Source organism: Magallana gigas, chromosome 8 (genome assembly GCF_963853765.1).
Source record: "Magallana gigas chromosome 8, xbMagGiga1.1, whole genome shotgun sequence".
In the NCBI taxonomy this organism is placed as follows: domain Eukaryota; kingdom Metazoa; phylum Mollusca; class Bivalvia; order Ostreida; family Ostreidae; genus Magallana; species Magallana gigas.
Genome location: NC_088860.1, coordinates 23,878,536 through 23,896,233, shown reverse-complemented (window position 1 = coordinate 23,896,233; position 17,698 = coordinate 23,878,536). Strand labels below are relative to the sequence as shown.

Here is a 17,698-nt window from a genome sequence, read left to right as displayed (position 1 = left end):
GAGAATCTATAATTTCAGTGGTGGATTTTTTAAAATTTGTTTTATCTAATTGAAGTTTCAATGATTCTGACACTATTCTTTCAATTTTGATAGTCAATCAATTGACCTTTTGAATAAAGGATAGTCCGTTTAAGTCCGTGACGTTTGTGCTCTGTGTACTTTGTGTAGCTTTAGATTTGATGGATCAAGAGGTGATCGATGCAAAGAAACACAAAAAATACAAAGAAGACATCATACGAAGGAAAACCTATCTAATATAGCTAGGTAATCTATAGCTTGCATTTAAAGGGACTTATATACGATTGAGCTCAAAATTTTCAAATTTTATTTTTTCATTTTTAGCTCACCTGAGCTGAAAGCTCAAGTGAGCTATTCTGATCACATTATGTCCGTCGTCCGTCTGTCCGTCTGTCTGTCCGTCCGTCCGTCCGTCCGTCCGTCTGTAAACTTTTTACATTTTGAACTTCTTCTCTAAAACCGCTTATCCAATTTCAACCAAATTTGGCACAAATCATCCTTATGGGAGGGCGAATATAAATTGCAGAAATAAAAGTCCGATCTGTATTCAAAGCGGAGAAAACCATGAAACTGTAGAAAAAGGGGGGTGCATTTTTAAAAAGCTTCTTCTCAAGAACTACCGAGGCAAATTCAACGTAGTTTAGCATAAATTATCCTTATGGGAAGGAAAATATAAATTGCAAAAATTAAGTGCTAATTCTGTTTCAAGTCTGAGTTATTACGAAAATAATAATAAAGGAAAGGCGTGTTTCAGCTTCGCGTTCGGCATCCGGTAAAATGGGTGGGCAAGACTTGGTCTGGGCAAAACAAAAGATTGGCAGTTATTAATCTGCCAATCTCATTAAAATTTCAGGATATTTGATGGACCAGTATATTTGTATTCTCTGTAAATATTGTGCAAAATAATGCGTATTTGGAATTGACGATTGTCGATCTGCCCCGGCTTTTATTTTGCCACGGCCCGTGTTTGCATACTCATTTTACCAAGACTCGTATTCCATACTTCGAAAACGAGGTTCTTTGTTTAAAGCAGCCATGACATTATACGAAAAAGGGTCGATCTGACTGATGAATTTGCTTGTTGTGCAACAGTTTGCGTATGAAATAGGGACATTTTTGAAACATGCAAAATATATTGATGCCGATTTTGTGAAGTAAATTGAGGCTAAATATTTCAATGCGTTGACAGTTTTCACACATGACGTTGGTGTTAGCTTGTTCTGATTTTCGTTTCGTTTTCATTATTTATGCTTTGTAACCTGGGAACTATCGTCTGTATTCCGTGATTTTTACGTATCAAATCAAACAGACACTTCGGTAAATCAAACAGTTAACTGTTTACCTGCGCAAATTAAGAAAAATCTGATGTATAAAAAAGTACTGAAATACAATTTATTCTGTCGGTAATTCGGCAGTATCTTTTGCGTAATGGTAGATTAATGCAATAGGTTTTGTTGAGATGCTCGGCATTTTCTCGAGTTTATTCAGTTTAAATAGAGTTTGATATCGCTGACGGAAATATGTAGGTATGTACATGTATACATGTATATATAATTCATTTCGAAAAAATAAATTGTGTTCCTTATTTATTAAAGTGCATGTTTCTTGTGTTTAATTGTTTACAATTTCTATTTACTAACCATATTTGAGTGTTAAGCTTCGAATTATAAGCAAGATACAGAGATTTGCTCACAATTCTATGTTTGTACACAGATCTTAAAAACTAAAGATTAAAAAAGTAAAAAGTTTGTCAATATTTATTAAGAACATTTTCATACTCTGTTCTTCCAGAAACCAACTTTAACAACTAATTGTATTGTAAACTTAACCTTTTTTCGTCATTATTACTCTTACTGTACATGTGATCCTGGACTGTGTTTATGTACATTTGTATAAACTGATTTTGAACCTCAAATACCAGTAAACCGGTCTTGAGTGAATAAAAAAAATTGAAAATCTTAGACAATTCTTTTTTTCCATTTTAAATGCTGAATAGGAAATACCAAGTTAAAAATCTTAAGCTGAATGTAATGAACTCATGTGAACAAAATATGACTCAAACTTAGGCGAACTGTGAGCTCTCTATCTTGCTTATAATTCTACGATTGACGCTGAAATTTTGGTTGAACATTAGAAATTCTATATGAATTAGGGTATGTTAAATACTTGTAAAAACAAAATAAAAGAATGATATTCTGTATATACCTACTCTCTGGAGCCCCCTCTTTATACAATAAATAATGTGAAATTTACATCAATTTTGATAGTTTTTCAAACACGAGTAAATAAAAAACGACATCTTTAAAACAGTTTCCATAGTTCTGACACATTTCTGTTGCGGGGATAAGTAATCATCGCTATTCCTAAGAAAATATCACAGCGGAAAATTATCCTGGTTTGTTCGCGAGGTAAATAACAGTCATTTTATTATAATGGAGAAGACAAATTAAATTTTTGAATGTTTTAAATTTGAGGAATTGAGCACATTGAAGTACAATTTTCTTCTTCACATCTATACATGTAGTATTTTTTAAATAAAATACAATAACTATTATATTTTTTTTAAAATTACAATAACTAGTAATTAGTTGATGAAAAAAATGTACCTATATGCTCTCATTTATTTTGATCGCTTTACAAGGGGGAGGGGGGCAGAACGAATATATATAGGGAATTGGAAGTTAACAACTTAACAGTGTACACCTACCAAATGTTTAGTTTTATATCTTGCGTAGGATTTTCTTATTCTGGTAAAAAATAGTATCTCATGAAGGTGCAATGTCAAAGATTACGTGTATGCTAAATTAAGTGTAAAATTCGAATACTTGACAATATTTATTTTTTGTTATTCTACCGAGGGACCATATGGCACAATATCTTTTGAACGCCCATTGTTGCTCAGGTGAGCGATGTGGCCCCATGGGCCTCTTGTTAGTATCTAAAATGGTTATTATGGGTATTTGTAATGATTCGTCAAAATATTGACTACAAGTAAGATACAAAGTTCGAAATTCTTTGTTATGCAAACAAAGCTCAAAACTTGTTATTGTTTACATATGTGTAGAATTGGTATACAAATGTTGCTTTTCAGTTAATAATATTATTTATGAACACATTGAATCAGTTTATCTTGTTTGGCAACAGTCATTTTGTCAAAAAATTGGTAATGTCTGTGCTTTGCATTAATTGTAAACAAATAAAAAACTCGAGCTTTGTTAACATAACAAAGATTTCTTACCTCTGTATCTTGCATGTAACCTGATTTCTAAAATTCACGTTTGTGTCGATCATTCAAAATGCACAAAAAAAAATCAAACATATTAAAAGATAAGATTTTGATATCAAATCGAGTATGGTTTCCTTTTATATAAAGAAACATGTAATATAGATAAATCTATGGCTGGCGTCTCACCGAGAAAGCCTCAAAGTTTTCAGGGAGCTAGGTCTAAAAACTACTAGCCCTAAGGTAAATGTGATGTTATTTTACTTGGTGCAAACAACAGCCATGTACATAATGCCGAAGTAAATAGAATATAGATCTAAGTCTGTTTTGATTGTACGCCTGTAAACAGATGGTAAAGATGGTAGCTGCTTTTTCATGCTTGAATGTTTTTCCTCGTTTAATTTTTCGTATATAATACATATATATAAATCTTGCGATAAAGTCACTGAAAGCTTCAAAGTGACAACGACAACACGATGCTTGAGGTTGTTTACTTTACGTCCGTGGTTCTCTGTGTGTTAGGTAGGGCTTCTAATTTGATAAATCGATTTCGTTAATAAGATTTAGATTTATTATAAAATTATTTTCCATTTATTTGAGTATCATATATACAAATTATATACAACATGTAAAATAATATAAAAAACAATGCTTAATATTTGAACATAGTTTTAAGTGATTTACAATATCTAAAAAAGATTTTTTATCATCATGCTTACGTGAATAAGTCTTTGCACAATAACAGGAAGTGATGCACCTTGCCTCAACGACGGGGGCACCTGTCAGTACGACCACTTGCCCTGTCCTGGGGGATACGTGTCTGGTCTCTGTTCCGGGGCGTCCAATCGCCGATGTTGTCAATCTTCAGGTAAATGTAGGCTTACATACAGCAGTTCTCGTCAGTTGTTCTTTTATCAAACTTAATATGTTGGATGGTGATAAAATATGTCAGACTTTTTGACTCCGACATGTTAAGCGTTTCCTGGCACGCAGAAGGGAATTTGGTGATAATTCTCAAAAGTTTTTCAGTCTCAAAATACTTACTGTTTAGCTGTTTTAGTATTTCGATAAATTGATCACTATTTTAGCAAGTGTTAGCTGCAGATCTGTAGATCTAAAAAGAAAATTTGGGTTGGAAGACCGTAGACTGGGCGTAGAGCTACAGTTTCCCCCGTAGAAGAAACTTGCAATTTACAGCGCGCAAAAATGCGCTAGTTTTGCCTTTATAAACATTTCCCTATACATTTTGCACTTTTAGATACCAAAATTTTTTTAACAATTTACTTTTGATATCATTTAAACACCTTCACCATCCACGTAAAACAGGAGGTGTTAAATTCACGTGCAGATATAAAGTCGCCATTTTAATACGTAAACAAATCACACTAGGGTGTTTCAAAGAAGTATATATTACGCCGTAAATTCAAACTTTTCAGCACGTAAGAACTATAACTCCCAGGTTGTCCATCCGAATTTTTTTTCTGTTTGGGAGCTACAGGCCTTCAGCTAAGCAAGTGCTATATTTATTAGGGTAGGCTTGTACTTAGTACATACTGACGCTGGGAACCCAAGACAGTATACCTGCTATTCTTTGCATACAGAATGAGATAACCAAATTCTATAAACTATATAGAATTAGAGTAACCAAAAGAATCTAAAATAAATCTGTTAAACAAAATAATCATGAGGCATGATGACACTATCCCTCCAATGCACTAACAGTGTACATTGTACCAAATAAGATTTGAAAATTTCTGATTTTATCAACTCTTATTTCTGTTTCGCTATGGGCGTAAGTGATTGATGGGGACGATAAGAGCAAATTGATTTGCCTTTCGAAAAAAAAATCCCTTCGTCTGTAAATAGGTAAGGCAATATATTTTATTCAAGTGAAAAAAAAAGGTTATGCCCCTGAATTTTAAATTTTGAAAATCGTGCAGTTTTATGATATATTTACTCTAATTCAGTGGCGTCGGAAGCAAATAAAAAGTGGGGGGGGGGGCTAGACTAACCTCAGAAATCTTGACAAGCCCCCCAAAAAATTCTACCGAAAATGTTGGGGCGGGGACGGCAGCTTCCTGTTCTTTCAATTCTTTATATGTAAATTTAAGAAAACTTATGTTTCCTGCAGCAAAAAGTGGGGGGGGGGGGCCTGATGCTGTGTGCCTGATGGTTAGGTCTAACTTTGCAAAAAAAAAAAAAATAGCCACCCCGGTTCCTACGCCTATGTAATTAGATTCTGATTTGTGGACTAGAGCAATTTTTGTAAGTTAGCAATTTAACCATTGTGAGGATTCATAAGTCATTCATGGACTATGGTACAAATACATGTATCTACATTTCTTAATTCAATGCAAGTTAAATTTCAAGAAACAACTGATTTTGTTGGTGTTCAAATAATGATAATGAAACCTTATTGTTGTGTAATACAAATACGTGTACGAAACACAGGAAATAAAATTTAACTTAACAATTTACATTGATTAATATTTCATTATTTGGTTTGTAAACTGGACTTTGGTGGGATTATAAGAATTGAGGTATGTAATTATAAATAATGTTAATCTAATTTTTCAATTAGTTATTTACGTAGTAAATAAATAAGCTTCCATATATGTATGTTTAACCAAGCAAATCACTCTAAATATTATAAGTTTATCATTCTTGGAACAGAAAATGACGTATCATTTCGTAGAAACACCTAACGACATTGTTTTGGTTTGCCCAATTTTTAACTGAAGCGCGAAGGTTGAAATCATTTGACGGTCCAGTGCCCTTGGTTTTTACTTATGAGATCATTACCTACAATACCATTTGTAACTGATTAACTTAAATTTATTCATTAAACAGAGTTGCTAGATGCAGTGATTAAATACCTTTAGATACATGTGCATAGTTTGCAGAATCCAGCACGGTGAAAAAAAGTAAAAATCGATATTGGGCGTACCAATGAAAATACAGGTTTTTTTGTTTTTGTTTTTGTTTTTTACACAAAGAAACTGTTTTAATGTACCTGTTATTTATTTTTAAGAGAGAGAGAGAGAGTGAAGAAAAAATATTTATGTGACATAAAGATTGAAAATCTAACGAACCGGTTGTCCTTAGGCAATAAATACCCTATGTTTATAATGGAACGCACTTTTCAGATTACATAATGTAAAGCACTTTTAATATCAAATAATGTAAATGATGAATAATGACAGATGTTCAGCTGTTTAGATTCACATCCGTGTATATTTCACCTCCGTAATGCATCGCATAAAACAGTCTGCGGCGAGAACTTCACTGTGTCAAGATGAGAATTGAAATTGTTTATTTTGCATCCCTGGTACTTTCAGCATTTGGTAATTTTTTTGTTTCCGAAAGTCGCTTTACATTTTAAAAAATTTTGTTAAGAAATTGAAATGTCTGCAGACTATTTCATTTTGTGAGGTTTTTTTTAAAGTCTCTTATGGTTAACTTTCTTTTTTTGACAGGAAGTGACGCACCGTGCCTCAATACCGGGGGCACCTGTCAGTACGACCATCTGCCCTGTCCCGGGGGATACGTGTCCGGCCTCTGTTCCGGGGCCTCAAATCGTCGATGTTGTCAAGGTAGGTTATAGAACAACAGTATTAGACAGGTACGAAGCAAACTTTTTAATAGTGAAGTGGGAGGCGAGATCTCCACTCATATCTTGTCAATCCCTAAAAATATATATCCACACCAACCCTCAAAATACCAATCCGTGGGGTTATATTTAGAACTGTGATAAATTTTCCTATTTTTACAACACAGTCACAAAAAGCATAATGGGGGAGGGGGGGGGGCATTCCTGTGGAATTCATTTTTCTAAATTTCAATTTTAGAAAAAAATGTCTCAAAAATTAAAATGGAATGGGGGTGGTGGAGGAGGGGGTGGGGGAGGGGGCGCCTTGAAGTATTCTTGATGTTATTTTGTAAGTATAATGTTTCTTTAATATCAATCTGGCTGAAATGAAAAAAGCACTTCTTCTCACCATGCAAAATTGGCCTTTCTAATAATACACAAAATATACATCGCCGCCATCTTGATTTTTTCCTGAGACGATCACATCAGCCTGACTTTACGCCTGTTGTTCAGTATCGTTGTCTTGCTGTCGGTCCTTCAAGACAATATCTTAGTTAACACCAAAGTCTAATTAAACAGCATATATTTCATTTGATACAAATACTTCGTTATTTTGTAACTTCTGCTTCGGAAATGCGATAATTGGCCAAAATGGGGGAGGGGGGGGGGGTTGCGTATATTCAATTTCTTTATTCCATCACGTCATATCTTCCTCTCCAATCTGCAGATGAACAAACGTGGAAGGTGAAAATAATAAGCGGTAACCGTAAATTACGTATACAGTTTAATAGTTAAAAACAGACATTGATTTAGTCTTTATTTTTACAGGAGATGATTCCGCTTGTCTTGATGAGGGAGGTACCTGCCAGGACGATAGTTTGTCCTGTTCCGGGGAATACGTATCCGGACTATGTTCCGGGGCATCCAACCGGCGATGTTGTATAGGTATATTTACTTTCTTAAAAACAATAGTTTACATTTTGTATATATTTCTCTTTTGTTTGTGTTAGAAATATTTAACTGTAATACATGTATATCAAAAACACGTCAATTTAAATCTGACCATGGTGTATATATGAACAGAAATCCTTGAATGCCTTATTTGAAAAGACTAACCATTGCTTGGTTTAATGAAAGTTTAGCAAAAACTTATATAACAATTATGTATTTTTAAAAATCGATAATTTATTTCTGTTCATTTTCCCTTTCTCATAAAATATTTGATCGTTCACATTTTCTGGCACTTTTTCTGACGCGCAAAACACGTTTTATTTAGTATGTTTTATGGCTGTGTATCATTCATACTAGTAGCCCTGGCATAGAGCGTTTATTTTGATTTACGAAAGACGATACATAAGTAATGAATGTATATATTATAATCGTGAGCAGTGAATTGGCAAATACCTTGTAAATTATCTAGCGTGCTTACGCTTGTTTGAGTGATCGATTGCTGTTTCACGTCCTGTTAAGATAATTTTACTCATTCATATTCAATGGGATAATGCTTTTCTAAACACAACAGAAGAAAAGAGATTGAAGGATGAACATTTATTTACATTTTCATTAAATCCTTTTTCATCGACACATAATTATTGTCTCGTTATAACAGAAGACTCAGCATGTCGTGCCAGAGACGGTACATGTCAGGACGACAGTTTGTCCTGTCCTGGAGAATATTTGTCCGGTCTATGCTCCGGGGCATCCAACCGGCGATGTTGTATAGGTACATTGTATACTAAGTCTTACATTTATAAAATGATTATTAAATCGATGTTGAGACACAGTTTCTTTGCTTTGAGTGCGATTTCAGTGCATTGATAACGGTTAGTTTAAGGCTAGATGCTGTTTTTGTTTTTTCTTCACTTGAACTCAACAGTAATTCTAATATAAAATATTCGCTCAATTGTACTGTTTTACAGTATAATCAGTACTTTGTTTTTCTGTTGTCATAGGAGCGGATAGTGGTATGTGCTCTAACGTGAAAGTCTACTCCCGCGCCACCTGGGGGGCCAGGGACCCCACCAGTGTGTCCGCCATCTCCACCCCCGTGGACCTCTTCTTCATTCATCACACAACAGGAAGTCGCTGCTATGACTTTTCTACATGCGCAGCAAAAGTGCGCAACACTCAAAACTATCACATGAACACTAATGGTATGTACATCTAACAATTACGAATGAAAATTTTCAGTCGTATTGATTGCAATAAATCTTTCCTTTAAAAAAGTTAGCAGGTTTTATTAAGTAATTTATTTCCTCAATAAAAATCTTATCATTTTACTGATATATCAATATTTACAATTTTAGTAGTGAACAAGATAAATCGGGGTTATTCATCGATTCATTCATGCAAAATGGCTATTTAAAACATTTTGAGAAATCGTAAACTTAGGTTGGTCAGACATAGGATACAGTTTCCTTGTGGGTGAGGATGGCGCAGTCTATGAGGGTCGCGGCTGGAACAACGCTGGAGCCCACACCTCTGGTTACAATAGTCAGTCCTTTGCCGCGGCTGTGATGGGAAACTTCATGACCACGAAACCGAATACCGCGGCTTTAAACGCAGTGAAGAACCTGATCCAGTGCGGCGTGAACCTTGGCCACATCACCTCCACCTACAGACTGTACGGTCACCGTGATGTCAGTACCAGCTCCTGCCCCGGGGATGCTCTCTATAACGAAATCAAAACCTGGCCGAATTACAGTACTGCTGCACCGTAATGCTACATGTATTTATATATGTCCTACAAATAGGAAATGTTATTGAACAATTAAAAAACATTATAAAGTTATTTTTGTTATTTTGTTTCTGTATTTTTACATGTTATGGTCACGAAAACGAAATAAAACGTGACTGTGATACATGTATGTGTATTATTTAACATACCATCTTCGCTAACCAAGGGTTTTCGGTTCACTTCGCTCCCCTTGGCTCGCGAAAATGTTAACATACGGGCACTAGTATACATATTACATACTTAGTAATAAATGTATTTGTTTTGCAACTTAGAAAAATTCATGATTGATAAAAATATAATTGGGTTACAGAGTGTTACCAAACCTTTAGAGGATGAACTGTTTATGTATTTTAAACTATGTATTCTTTTTTATGCTGACGACACTGTAATTCTTGCTGAAACGCCTGATGATTTACAAAATGCTCTGAACGAGTTTCATTTATACTCTGAGCAATGGAAGTTAACGGTTAATATAAATAAGACAAAAATATTGGTATTTTCTAAAGGTCCAATGATAAAAAGGGAATTTTACTTTAGAAATGAAATAATTGAAAATGTGAAAGAGTTTAAATACCTTGGAATTGTTTTTTCACGTTCAGGGTCTTTCAGAAAAGCAAAAACACATCTCTGTGAACAGGCACAGAAGGCTATGTATGGGGTCATTAGGAAAATAAGGCAATTTAATTTACCTGTCGAGTGTCAGTTAGACCTTTTCGATAAAGTAGTAATGCCGGTATTATTATACGGATGTGAAGTATGGGGCTTTGAAAATATAGAAACTATAGAACGTATTCATTTGAAATTTTTGAAACATATACTGAATTTAAAAAGCTGTACCCCATCATACATGGTTTATGGAGAAACCGGAAGGTTTCCGTTATCTGTTAATATATATACTAGAATGGTTTCATACTGGGCAAAATTGTTCACCGGGCCAGAAAATAAAATTGTTCATATACTTTACAAATACTTATTGAATCAATATAATAATGACTTTTCTAAAAACCCATGGATTGATTGTATACATTCTATTTTTAATAAGTGTGGTTTTTCAAACATTTGGAATGAACAATGTACTGTAAATGTTAATTGGATTACAAATGCTGTCAAGCAAAGGCTTAAAGACCAGTTTGTGCAGAAATGGTCGGCTGATATTGCAAATTATTCAAAAGGTCATATATATAGAACTTTCAAATTTATTTTTGGATATGAAAAATATTTGAGTATTCTGCCATCAAAACTTCGAAAAATTCTTGTTAAATTCCGTACGTCGAATCACCGACTTCCTGTAGAAACTGGTAGATGGTTAGGCATTCCTCTTAATGAAAGATGTTGCACATTATGTAATAAAAATCAAATAGCCGATGAAATGCACTTTATATTAGAATGTAATGCTCTTTCATGTATTAGACAAAAATACTTGGAACCTAGATTTTGTGTAAGACCAAACACTTTAAAATTTTTGTCTACTTTAAAACTTAAAAAACTCAAAAAACTCTGTTTATTTATAAATGAAATTTTTGAATCAGTCTGTCCTCCTTGAACATTTAACACTGTGCCGGATAATTATGCCAGTGCCAAGGTGGCATTTTTGCACCCACTTAAGCTGCATACATCGAAAAATTCAAATATGCCATATGATAGACAATTGCTAAAAGAGTTAACAACCACCTTTGTTATTAGTGTATCTCACCTGTCAGGTAAGATATTTACCTTTCAAAAATAAATTCCTATAGGAAAATAATTTTTCCCATAGGAAAATCAATATTCCTATAGGTAATTTGAAATTTCCTATCGGAATACAAGAACTTCCTATAGGAATTTCAATTCCGATAGGATTTGATAAAATCCGATAGGAAAACTTAATATCCTATAGGAAAACTACATGTCTGAATCAAATTCCTACAGGAATTACCATTCTCCTATAGGAAAAATAATTCCTATAGGACTTTTAAAACATCCTATAGGATTGTCAATATTTCCTGTAGGAGAGTCAATTCTCCTATGGGAATTATCATTTTCCGATGGGATATTAATTTTTAAAGGTAAATATCTCACCTGTCAGGTGAAACACACTAAAAACAAAAGTGGTTATATACTCTCTAGACAATGGTCTATCATTTGGTATACATGGATTTTTCCGAAACTACATCTTAAGCGGGTGCAAAAATGCCACCTTGGCACTGGCATAATTATCCGGCACAGTGTTATTTGTACTTTTTTCTCATATTTTTTTTTTCTCTCTAATTTGTACTCTACATGTACCTCTGACTCTATACATACATTTGTAAATATTTATATATATATATGTGTACCTCATGTACCGTCATGTTGACGGTTTGAGTGAAAATAAATTGAATTGAATTGAATTGCATATGTGATACAGATGACATCACAAAACTCGTATCGGCTTCCGGGGCTGATACAGGTTATTAGCCCTAGGGCTGATACGGATCCGTATCACACCCCTTGCGGAACTCCTCTGCCTTTTTTTTTGTTTCAGCATTTGTGCATGTTTACAGACGAAAAAATAAAACATTTTCAGTTACAGTCGACATTTTTAAGTGAAATTGAAAACTTCAAATGCTAGTAAATGTTTTAGAGAAGTTAATTTTCAAAACTGAGGAAATTTCGGTTCTGTAGCTACATGTTTGGTAAAACAATAAGATCTCATATTTTTATCTAATGCATGTACAGACTTCTTTCAAATAATACTTAAAATCAATTTGTTCAAGTTGATGTTTTTTCTAAATTTATTACTAAGTATGTAATAAATATAATAATAGATACCCTTTTTCCATATCACAGTCTGTATCAACCCTCGACCAATATTATCCATGGGGCCGATATTGGAGTCTCGGGCTGATACTGGCTGTGATATGGAAAAGGGTATGTATTATTCTCTATTTATAAGTATAATATAGCCTTTTGATGAGGTCAATACATGGTTTTATATATATCTAATGAGAGTATATTGACATAGGACGACTGTGATCCGATAAAGATTAAATTAAACATATTTTATATATAAATGGAAAAAAAACCCAGTAAATGTTTCATATAAAAATAATCTATAAAATTGACGACTGAAATAACACTCTGCTTTATAGGTATTATTTTAAAACAAATAAAACGGAGCTGCAAGCCATATTCGAATATTAAGTCTACACGGAACTTATTTAATTTTGATTGGTCGATTACCAAGGTTACACATTGACATCTGAAAAAATCGACAGTTTTTGGTCATAAACTATTTATTCGTCAGGGAAAATTCAAATTAATTAAGATTTAAAATTTGAATATTTTTCTATATCTTGATACAGAACTCTTCATCTAAATAAGATTAATATAGACTAAAAATGGCCGCGGTCATCCAGCCCTTTGAAACTCTTGAATATGCTTTCATGAACCATCCAGCCGTCGGAAACCCTTGAATATACTCTCATAAAACTTTTCAATTCGTATAATTATGTTTATTCATGTATTACCAAGAAATTCCAATTCTGTAGGTTTTTTTCAGGAAATTCTGGCTCTTTTTTTACTTTGAATTTTGTTGTTGTCATAGGCTAGTACTAAATTTGCATATTTGCCGAAATTTTTGGTGATTATTTTCGTCGGGAGTTATGCCCCTTTATTTTGTATTTATATATTTTGTATCTACTAGCAGTATGTGTAGCAATGTCAAGTAATTGGGAGCGTGGGGTTAGGTGAGCTTGCTCACTTTTTCTTTCATGAAAATAGAGACATATGTATTACAGGATACAACATTCTTTTAAAAATAAGGAGAATTCTATTTAAGAAGGAGCTTCTACGTGGATGGACACTTAAAACGGTTGTTAAAAAAGGCATTACAATACCGTGTGTTAGGTCAATTCTCTCTCTCTCTCTCTCTCTCTCTCTCTCTCTCTCTCTCTCTCTCTCTCTCTCTCTCTCTCTCTCTCTTGGGAGCAACCACCAGCACTTTACATTTCGTTACAGAATAAGAAAAGAAATACAAAGTTATAGAAAAGAAAGTATTTTTTTTCCATTAGACATGTAATTGTTTCTAATAAAACAGTGAATAAACTTGCATGATATAAATTTAGAAAAAAAATATTGTTACAATTCAATTCGAAAATATCCTTGATGGAATAAATTGCAATATCTAGCAGCATATTAAAAGACAAGTTGCAGTTCAGCTTACACAATAGTTCAAAACTCCATATATCAAAGTCTTGGAACGGACCAATCACTGTTACATGTAGGTGCAAAATATTCCAAATGTTTATAACAAAAACTGAACTACTCAAACAATTCTTTAAAAACATGTTCATATGGTCACATTTGTGTTGATAGAAAGGAGTTTCCGGTTGGTGTTCTTGGAGCGTTGTTTCTGGGTAGATTTCATGGTGCTGCTTTTACACAAGGATTTAAATTGTTCTGGACTGGCTCATTTGAATATTTGCCTCTGAGGTTTAGGAAGAATCAAGGGATTTGCCACCAAACTGTCTTTACCAGTATCTTTGTGTTTGACGAATCCTAACTTTTCCTCAGGTGCTGTGCGCTTAATTTGAGGAAAGCCGCCTACACTATCCAAACCAATTTCTGGGTTGAATGAAATCTGTCCAAGAACTTGACATGGATATCCCATATCCTGATTAGTATCCATCATTTCTGGCAGTGTATCAGCTGGGTTTATAAATATAGGGAACAAATATCCCATCTCCTGATTTGAGTCCACGACTCCTGACAGCGTGTTAGCTGGGTTGATATATCCAGGGAAGCCATTGTAACATCCTACATGTATATCCTGGTTTGGGTCAATGACTCCAGGCAGTGTATCAGCTGGATGGATATATCCAGAGAAGTTATCGGAATATCCTATATTCTGGTTTTGATCAATGACTTCAGGAAGCATGTCAGCTGGGTGGATGTATCCAGAAAATGGGTCGGGATTGATGTATCCATACTGCTGCTCCAAACTCAGGTAATCGTTTTCATCTGATTGTTGAACGTAGCCAAGTCCTTCTTGATTACCAGTGACCATGTTCACTATTTCTGCAATCTTCTCCGGTCCCAGAGATTGGTAGAACATTTCCTGCTTGATCCGGACAATTCGTCTCGGTTTTGAGGGATCTAATGGAGTGTCCGGAGGACGAGGAATGTGGGCCAAGGGAGGATTGTTCTCATTTTGTACGTTTGGCTTTTCTTCCTGGTATGCGGTCATTTGCTTTGGAGCCGGTTTGGACTTCTTTTTCTTGGCTTTCTTATCCTTCTTTTCAGCTTTGTCCATTTTTTGTTTGATGCTCTTCAAGTCCAAGCAAGCAAGAGGGATTCTAGGTTTCTTTACGTCAGGTTGAGATACGATGTCGGGGCTGATGCAGGGATTGGGTCTGGTTAAAGTGGCATTGTTGTTACATCTAGATGGAGCATGAACTTCTCCGAGATTTGGCAATGCTTCGTACTTTTTACCAGTAGCTGTGAGCGGAAGGGGTTTCTGTCTCGGAATGGTAGGAATCTCATCTACCCCGTGCATACGTTTGGTCGTCGTTATGTCTGGAACAATGTTGTACATCTTGTCGTGCATAAACACTGGCTTCTTTGTGAGCTTTGATTCTCTTCTTCCCATCTGAAATGAATAATTGATTTTATTTGTTAACTTTTTGTAAAGTTTTGTGTAGGTTACAAATCTTCTACAAAAGAATATCAATTGCTTTTTTAAATGGTGAAAGCATTTTTTATGTAATTAAATTAGCCCTACAAACATTTCGGTAATTAGTCAACTATAAAAATCGTCAAAATCAGAATATGATGCTCAATGTACATGTAAGCTAAAGAATTAATTGCTTTTATTACCATATTGCATGAATCTCAAGACGAGTACATTAATATTTAAAAGACTTATGAGGGTATAAAAACATATATTTACATTCTACTGTGTTTTTCCATTAAATTCCGTGATGTTTAAGGAGGCCGACTTTAGTTTGCATTGCGCATGTTTTTGCGCATTCTAATATAATACAGTTGATTTATACTTCTTATGAATTTTTTTCGATATCATTTATAAAATTGAACACAATAAACAAAATACAGATAACAATATTTAGATTTTTAAAGGAAATTTTTATTTTTAACACTATTTTTACGTTGTGCGGTAGGGGAGCATTGCCATTGCGCTTTTATGACGTTATGATAAAATGAAGCGTCGTAGGAGTACGTTATAAGAAATAACATAACAGAAAAAGTAAAAATTGTACGCTGTTGAAATTTTATATACAGAATGATGCTATCCTCGAGGAGATTTTCCTGATTTTTGGAATGAATCCATTATACCAATCATCATTCGTGATGATCCAAATATATAGCAAAATTTGGTGCATTTTAATATTTTGAGAAGGCCCCCACTAAAAACCAGGCGGTAGAATTTTGTGTTTTTTACATATAAGGTAGGAAATGATATTACTAATCATATATAACAATTTGAGAAAAAAAGCTATTGTAGTATTTTTTTTAAATTGCTTTGATGTGCGGAAAATGACAGTTTCCTATATATTCCTATAGTAAATGTACCTCTATTTTGAGATGGTCCCTAAAAAGAACCAGACGGTCGATTTTCATGAACCTTAGCAAATAAACTAGAGTTGGTTTAAATTACATGTGGTTAAAAAATGAAGAGTTATGCTATTGTAGTTTTTCCGCAAAAAAACCCAAATCGGCCTCCTTAAATGCCTCTAAATGCAACAAGTAGTCAAAGGTCAAATTGACGAGTTTTATTATGACGTCACAAACGTTGAACGCTGTAAACTGCAACGTCACAAGCGAAAATCAAAGTTCACGCTTGTGGCTGTTATTGTGGCTCTTCCATCAATATTAACTTACCCTTAGGATAAGATAGGAATTTTAAGGTATGAATCACATTTGCAGACAAGGCAAGAAGTTAAAAAAAATGTAAATATAAGCATTAAATCATGATTTTTTGAAGTATACACTCTCATAACTGCAGCGGTGTGTGCATACAAATTTTCATAACGCGCTAACGCGCGTTACTCAATTTGTATGCACACACCGCTGCAGTTATGAGAGTGTATACTTCAAAAAATCATGATTCAATGCTATAGTAAAACAACTTACCTTAAAAGTATTATCCAATGAAATACAAGAGCGTAGATCAGAGACTAAAATATCGTTGTCAATATTCACGTGCCGATTCGTTTTATCTGCTTAGCGATCGACCACGTGACTGATCATTGTGACGTCATAAACATGATTGCGTCAAACTACAATCAACACACATGTATGTAGTTTCGGATATTTTTAGAAATACGCGTTACTTGAAAAATTACTTGAAATATTATACTTATCTAGTATACAAAATAACACACATAATTATCCTTTTCCAAAATATGTTTTATGGCGCTGAATACTAGCTATATAGCAGAGCGAGAGCACATACACACAAGTGCAATATGTATCATGTTCATTTTTTTCATTTTAAGAAAATTTTGTAATTATAATGGTGTATTTGGATGCAGCAACATAAAAAGTGTATACAAAACAATTTTTTTTCCGTTTTATCTAAAAAACATATTGAATATAAATTTGAAGCTCCAGTATATATATGTAATGCAGGGTCGCCCCCCCCCCCTCCCCCCAATTATGAGGTTTGCACGATTTACTGATAGCTCGTGTGATTTCCAGTTTTAAAAATGCTCTATTTACCTGATTGATGCAATAAAAAATGTCTAAATTACCTTCATATAGAAACATATTTTAGTTTAATTAACATCCTAATTCCTCGGAACTTTGCAAATTCCGTTAACTTCTATTCTTTAGGACAAAATATTACGTGACACAAAAAGATTACATGACACAAAATATAATGAAAAAAAATCTTAATTTTTATTGATTAATTGGTAGTTTCATTAACAAAATGTCTAACAAAATAAATTTTAATTCAACCGTCTAACGAAAAAGATGTTGACCGCTCCTGCCGGCCCATCATAAAAATTTTGAAACTGCCACGTCTAAGCTAAATAAATTACTAGTATCCGATTCATATTAGCCTTATATTCAGTATATGAATCTGGACGCATAACAGATAATTATGTACGGGCTTAAGACTCAGTATACTTAAGAAATAAAGTACGAGTTT

At 34.0% G+C, this 17,698-nt stretch overlaps 2 protein-coding genes across 6 annotated transcripts in view; one reads left to right on the top strand and one right to left on the bottom strand.

Moving 5' to 3' along the window:
* Positions 1-3,677: 3,677 nt before the first annotated feature.
* LOC105342739 (peptidoglycan-recognition protein SC2-like) lies at positions 3,678-9,621 on the top strand. 4 transcript variants are annotated; one of them, NM_001308838.2, is given in 7 exon segments: positions 3,678-3,763; positions 3,987-4,109; positions 6,718-6,834; positions 7,659-7,775; positions 8,440-8,553; positions 8,783-8,983; positions 9,222-9,621. In NM_001308838.2, coding segments are annotated over 7 exon segments (1,047 nt in total). In that variant the 5' UTR covers positions 3,678-3,717; the 3' UTR covers positions 9,551-9,621.
* Positions 9,622-13,594: 3,973 nt separating this feature from the next.
* Positions 13,595-17,698, bottom strand: part of LOC105342744 (uncharacterized) — a 39,990-nt gene continuing 35,886 nt past the window's right edge. Inside the window, exons 1-2 of one of the 2 annotated variants that reach the window (XM_034473005.2) lie at positions 16,678-16,792; positions 13,595-15,175 (exon numbers count right to left, since the gene is read on the bottom strand). In XM_034473005.2, the coding sequence (XP_034328896.2) occupies positions 13,997-15,175 (1,179 nt within the window). In that variant the 5' untranslated portion in view covers positions 16,678-16,792 and the 3' untranslated portion in view covers positions 13,595-13,996. Of the gene's footprint in view, positions 15,176-16,677; positions 16,793-17,698 lie in introns of those variants that run through there. The other variant, XM_066070380.1, reaches the window with a different exon arrangement.

What these genes read in the sequence shown, in the direction of transcription:
- LOC105342739 (XM_034471182.2), top strand. Translation starts at nt 6,537, where the DNA reads ATGAGAATTGAAATTGTTTATTTTGCATCCCTGGTACTTTCAGCATTT. An exon ending in CCTGGTACTTTCAGCATTTG is followed by an intron (nt 6,586 to 6,717) that starts GTAATTTTTTTG and finishes TTTTTTTGACAG; the next exon opens with GAAGTGACGCACCGTGCCTC. An exon ending in AAATCGTCGATGTTGTCAAG is followed by an intron (nt 6,835 to 7,658) that starts GTAGGTTATAGA and finishes TTATTTTTACAG; the next exon opens with GAGATGATTCCGCTTGTCTT.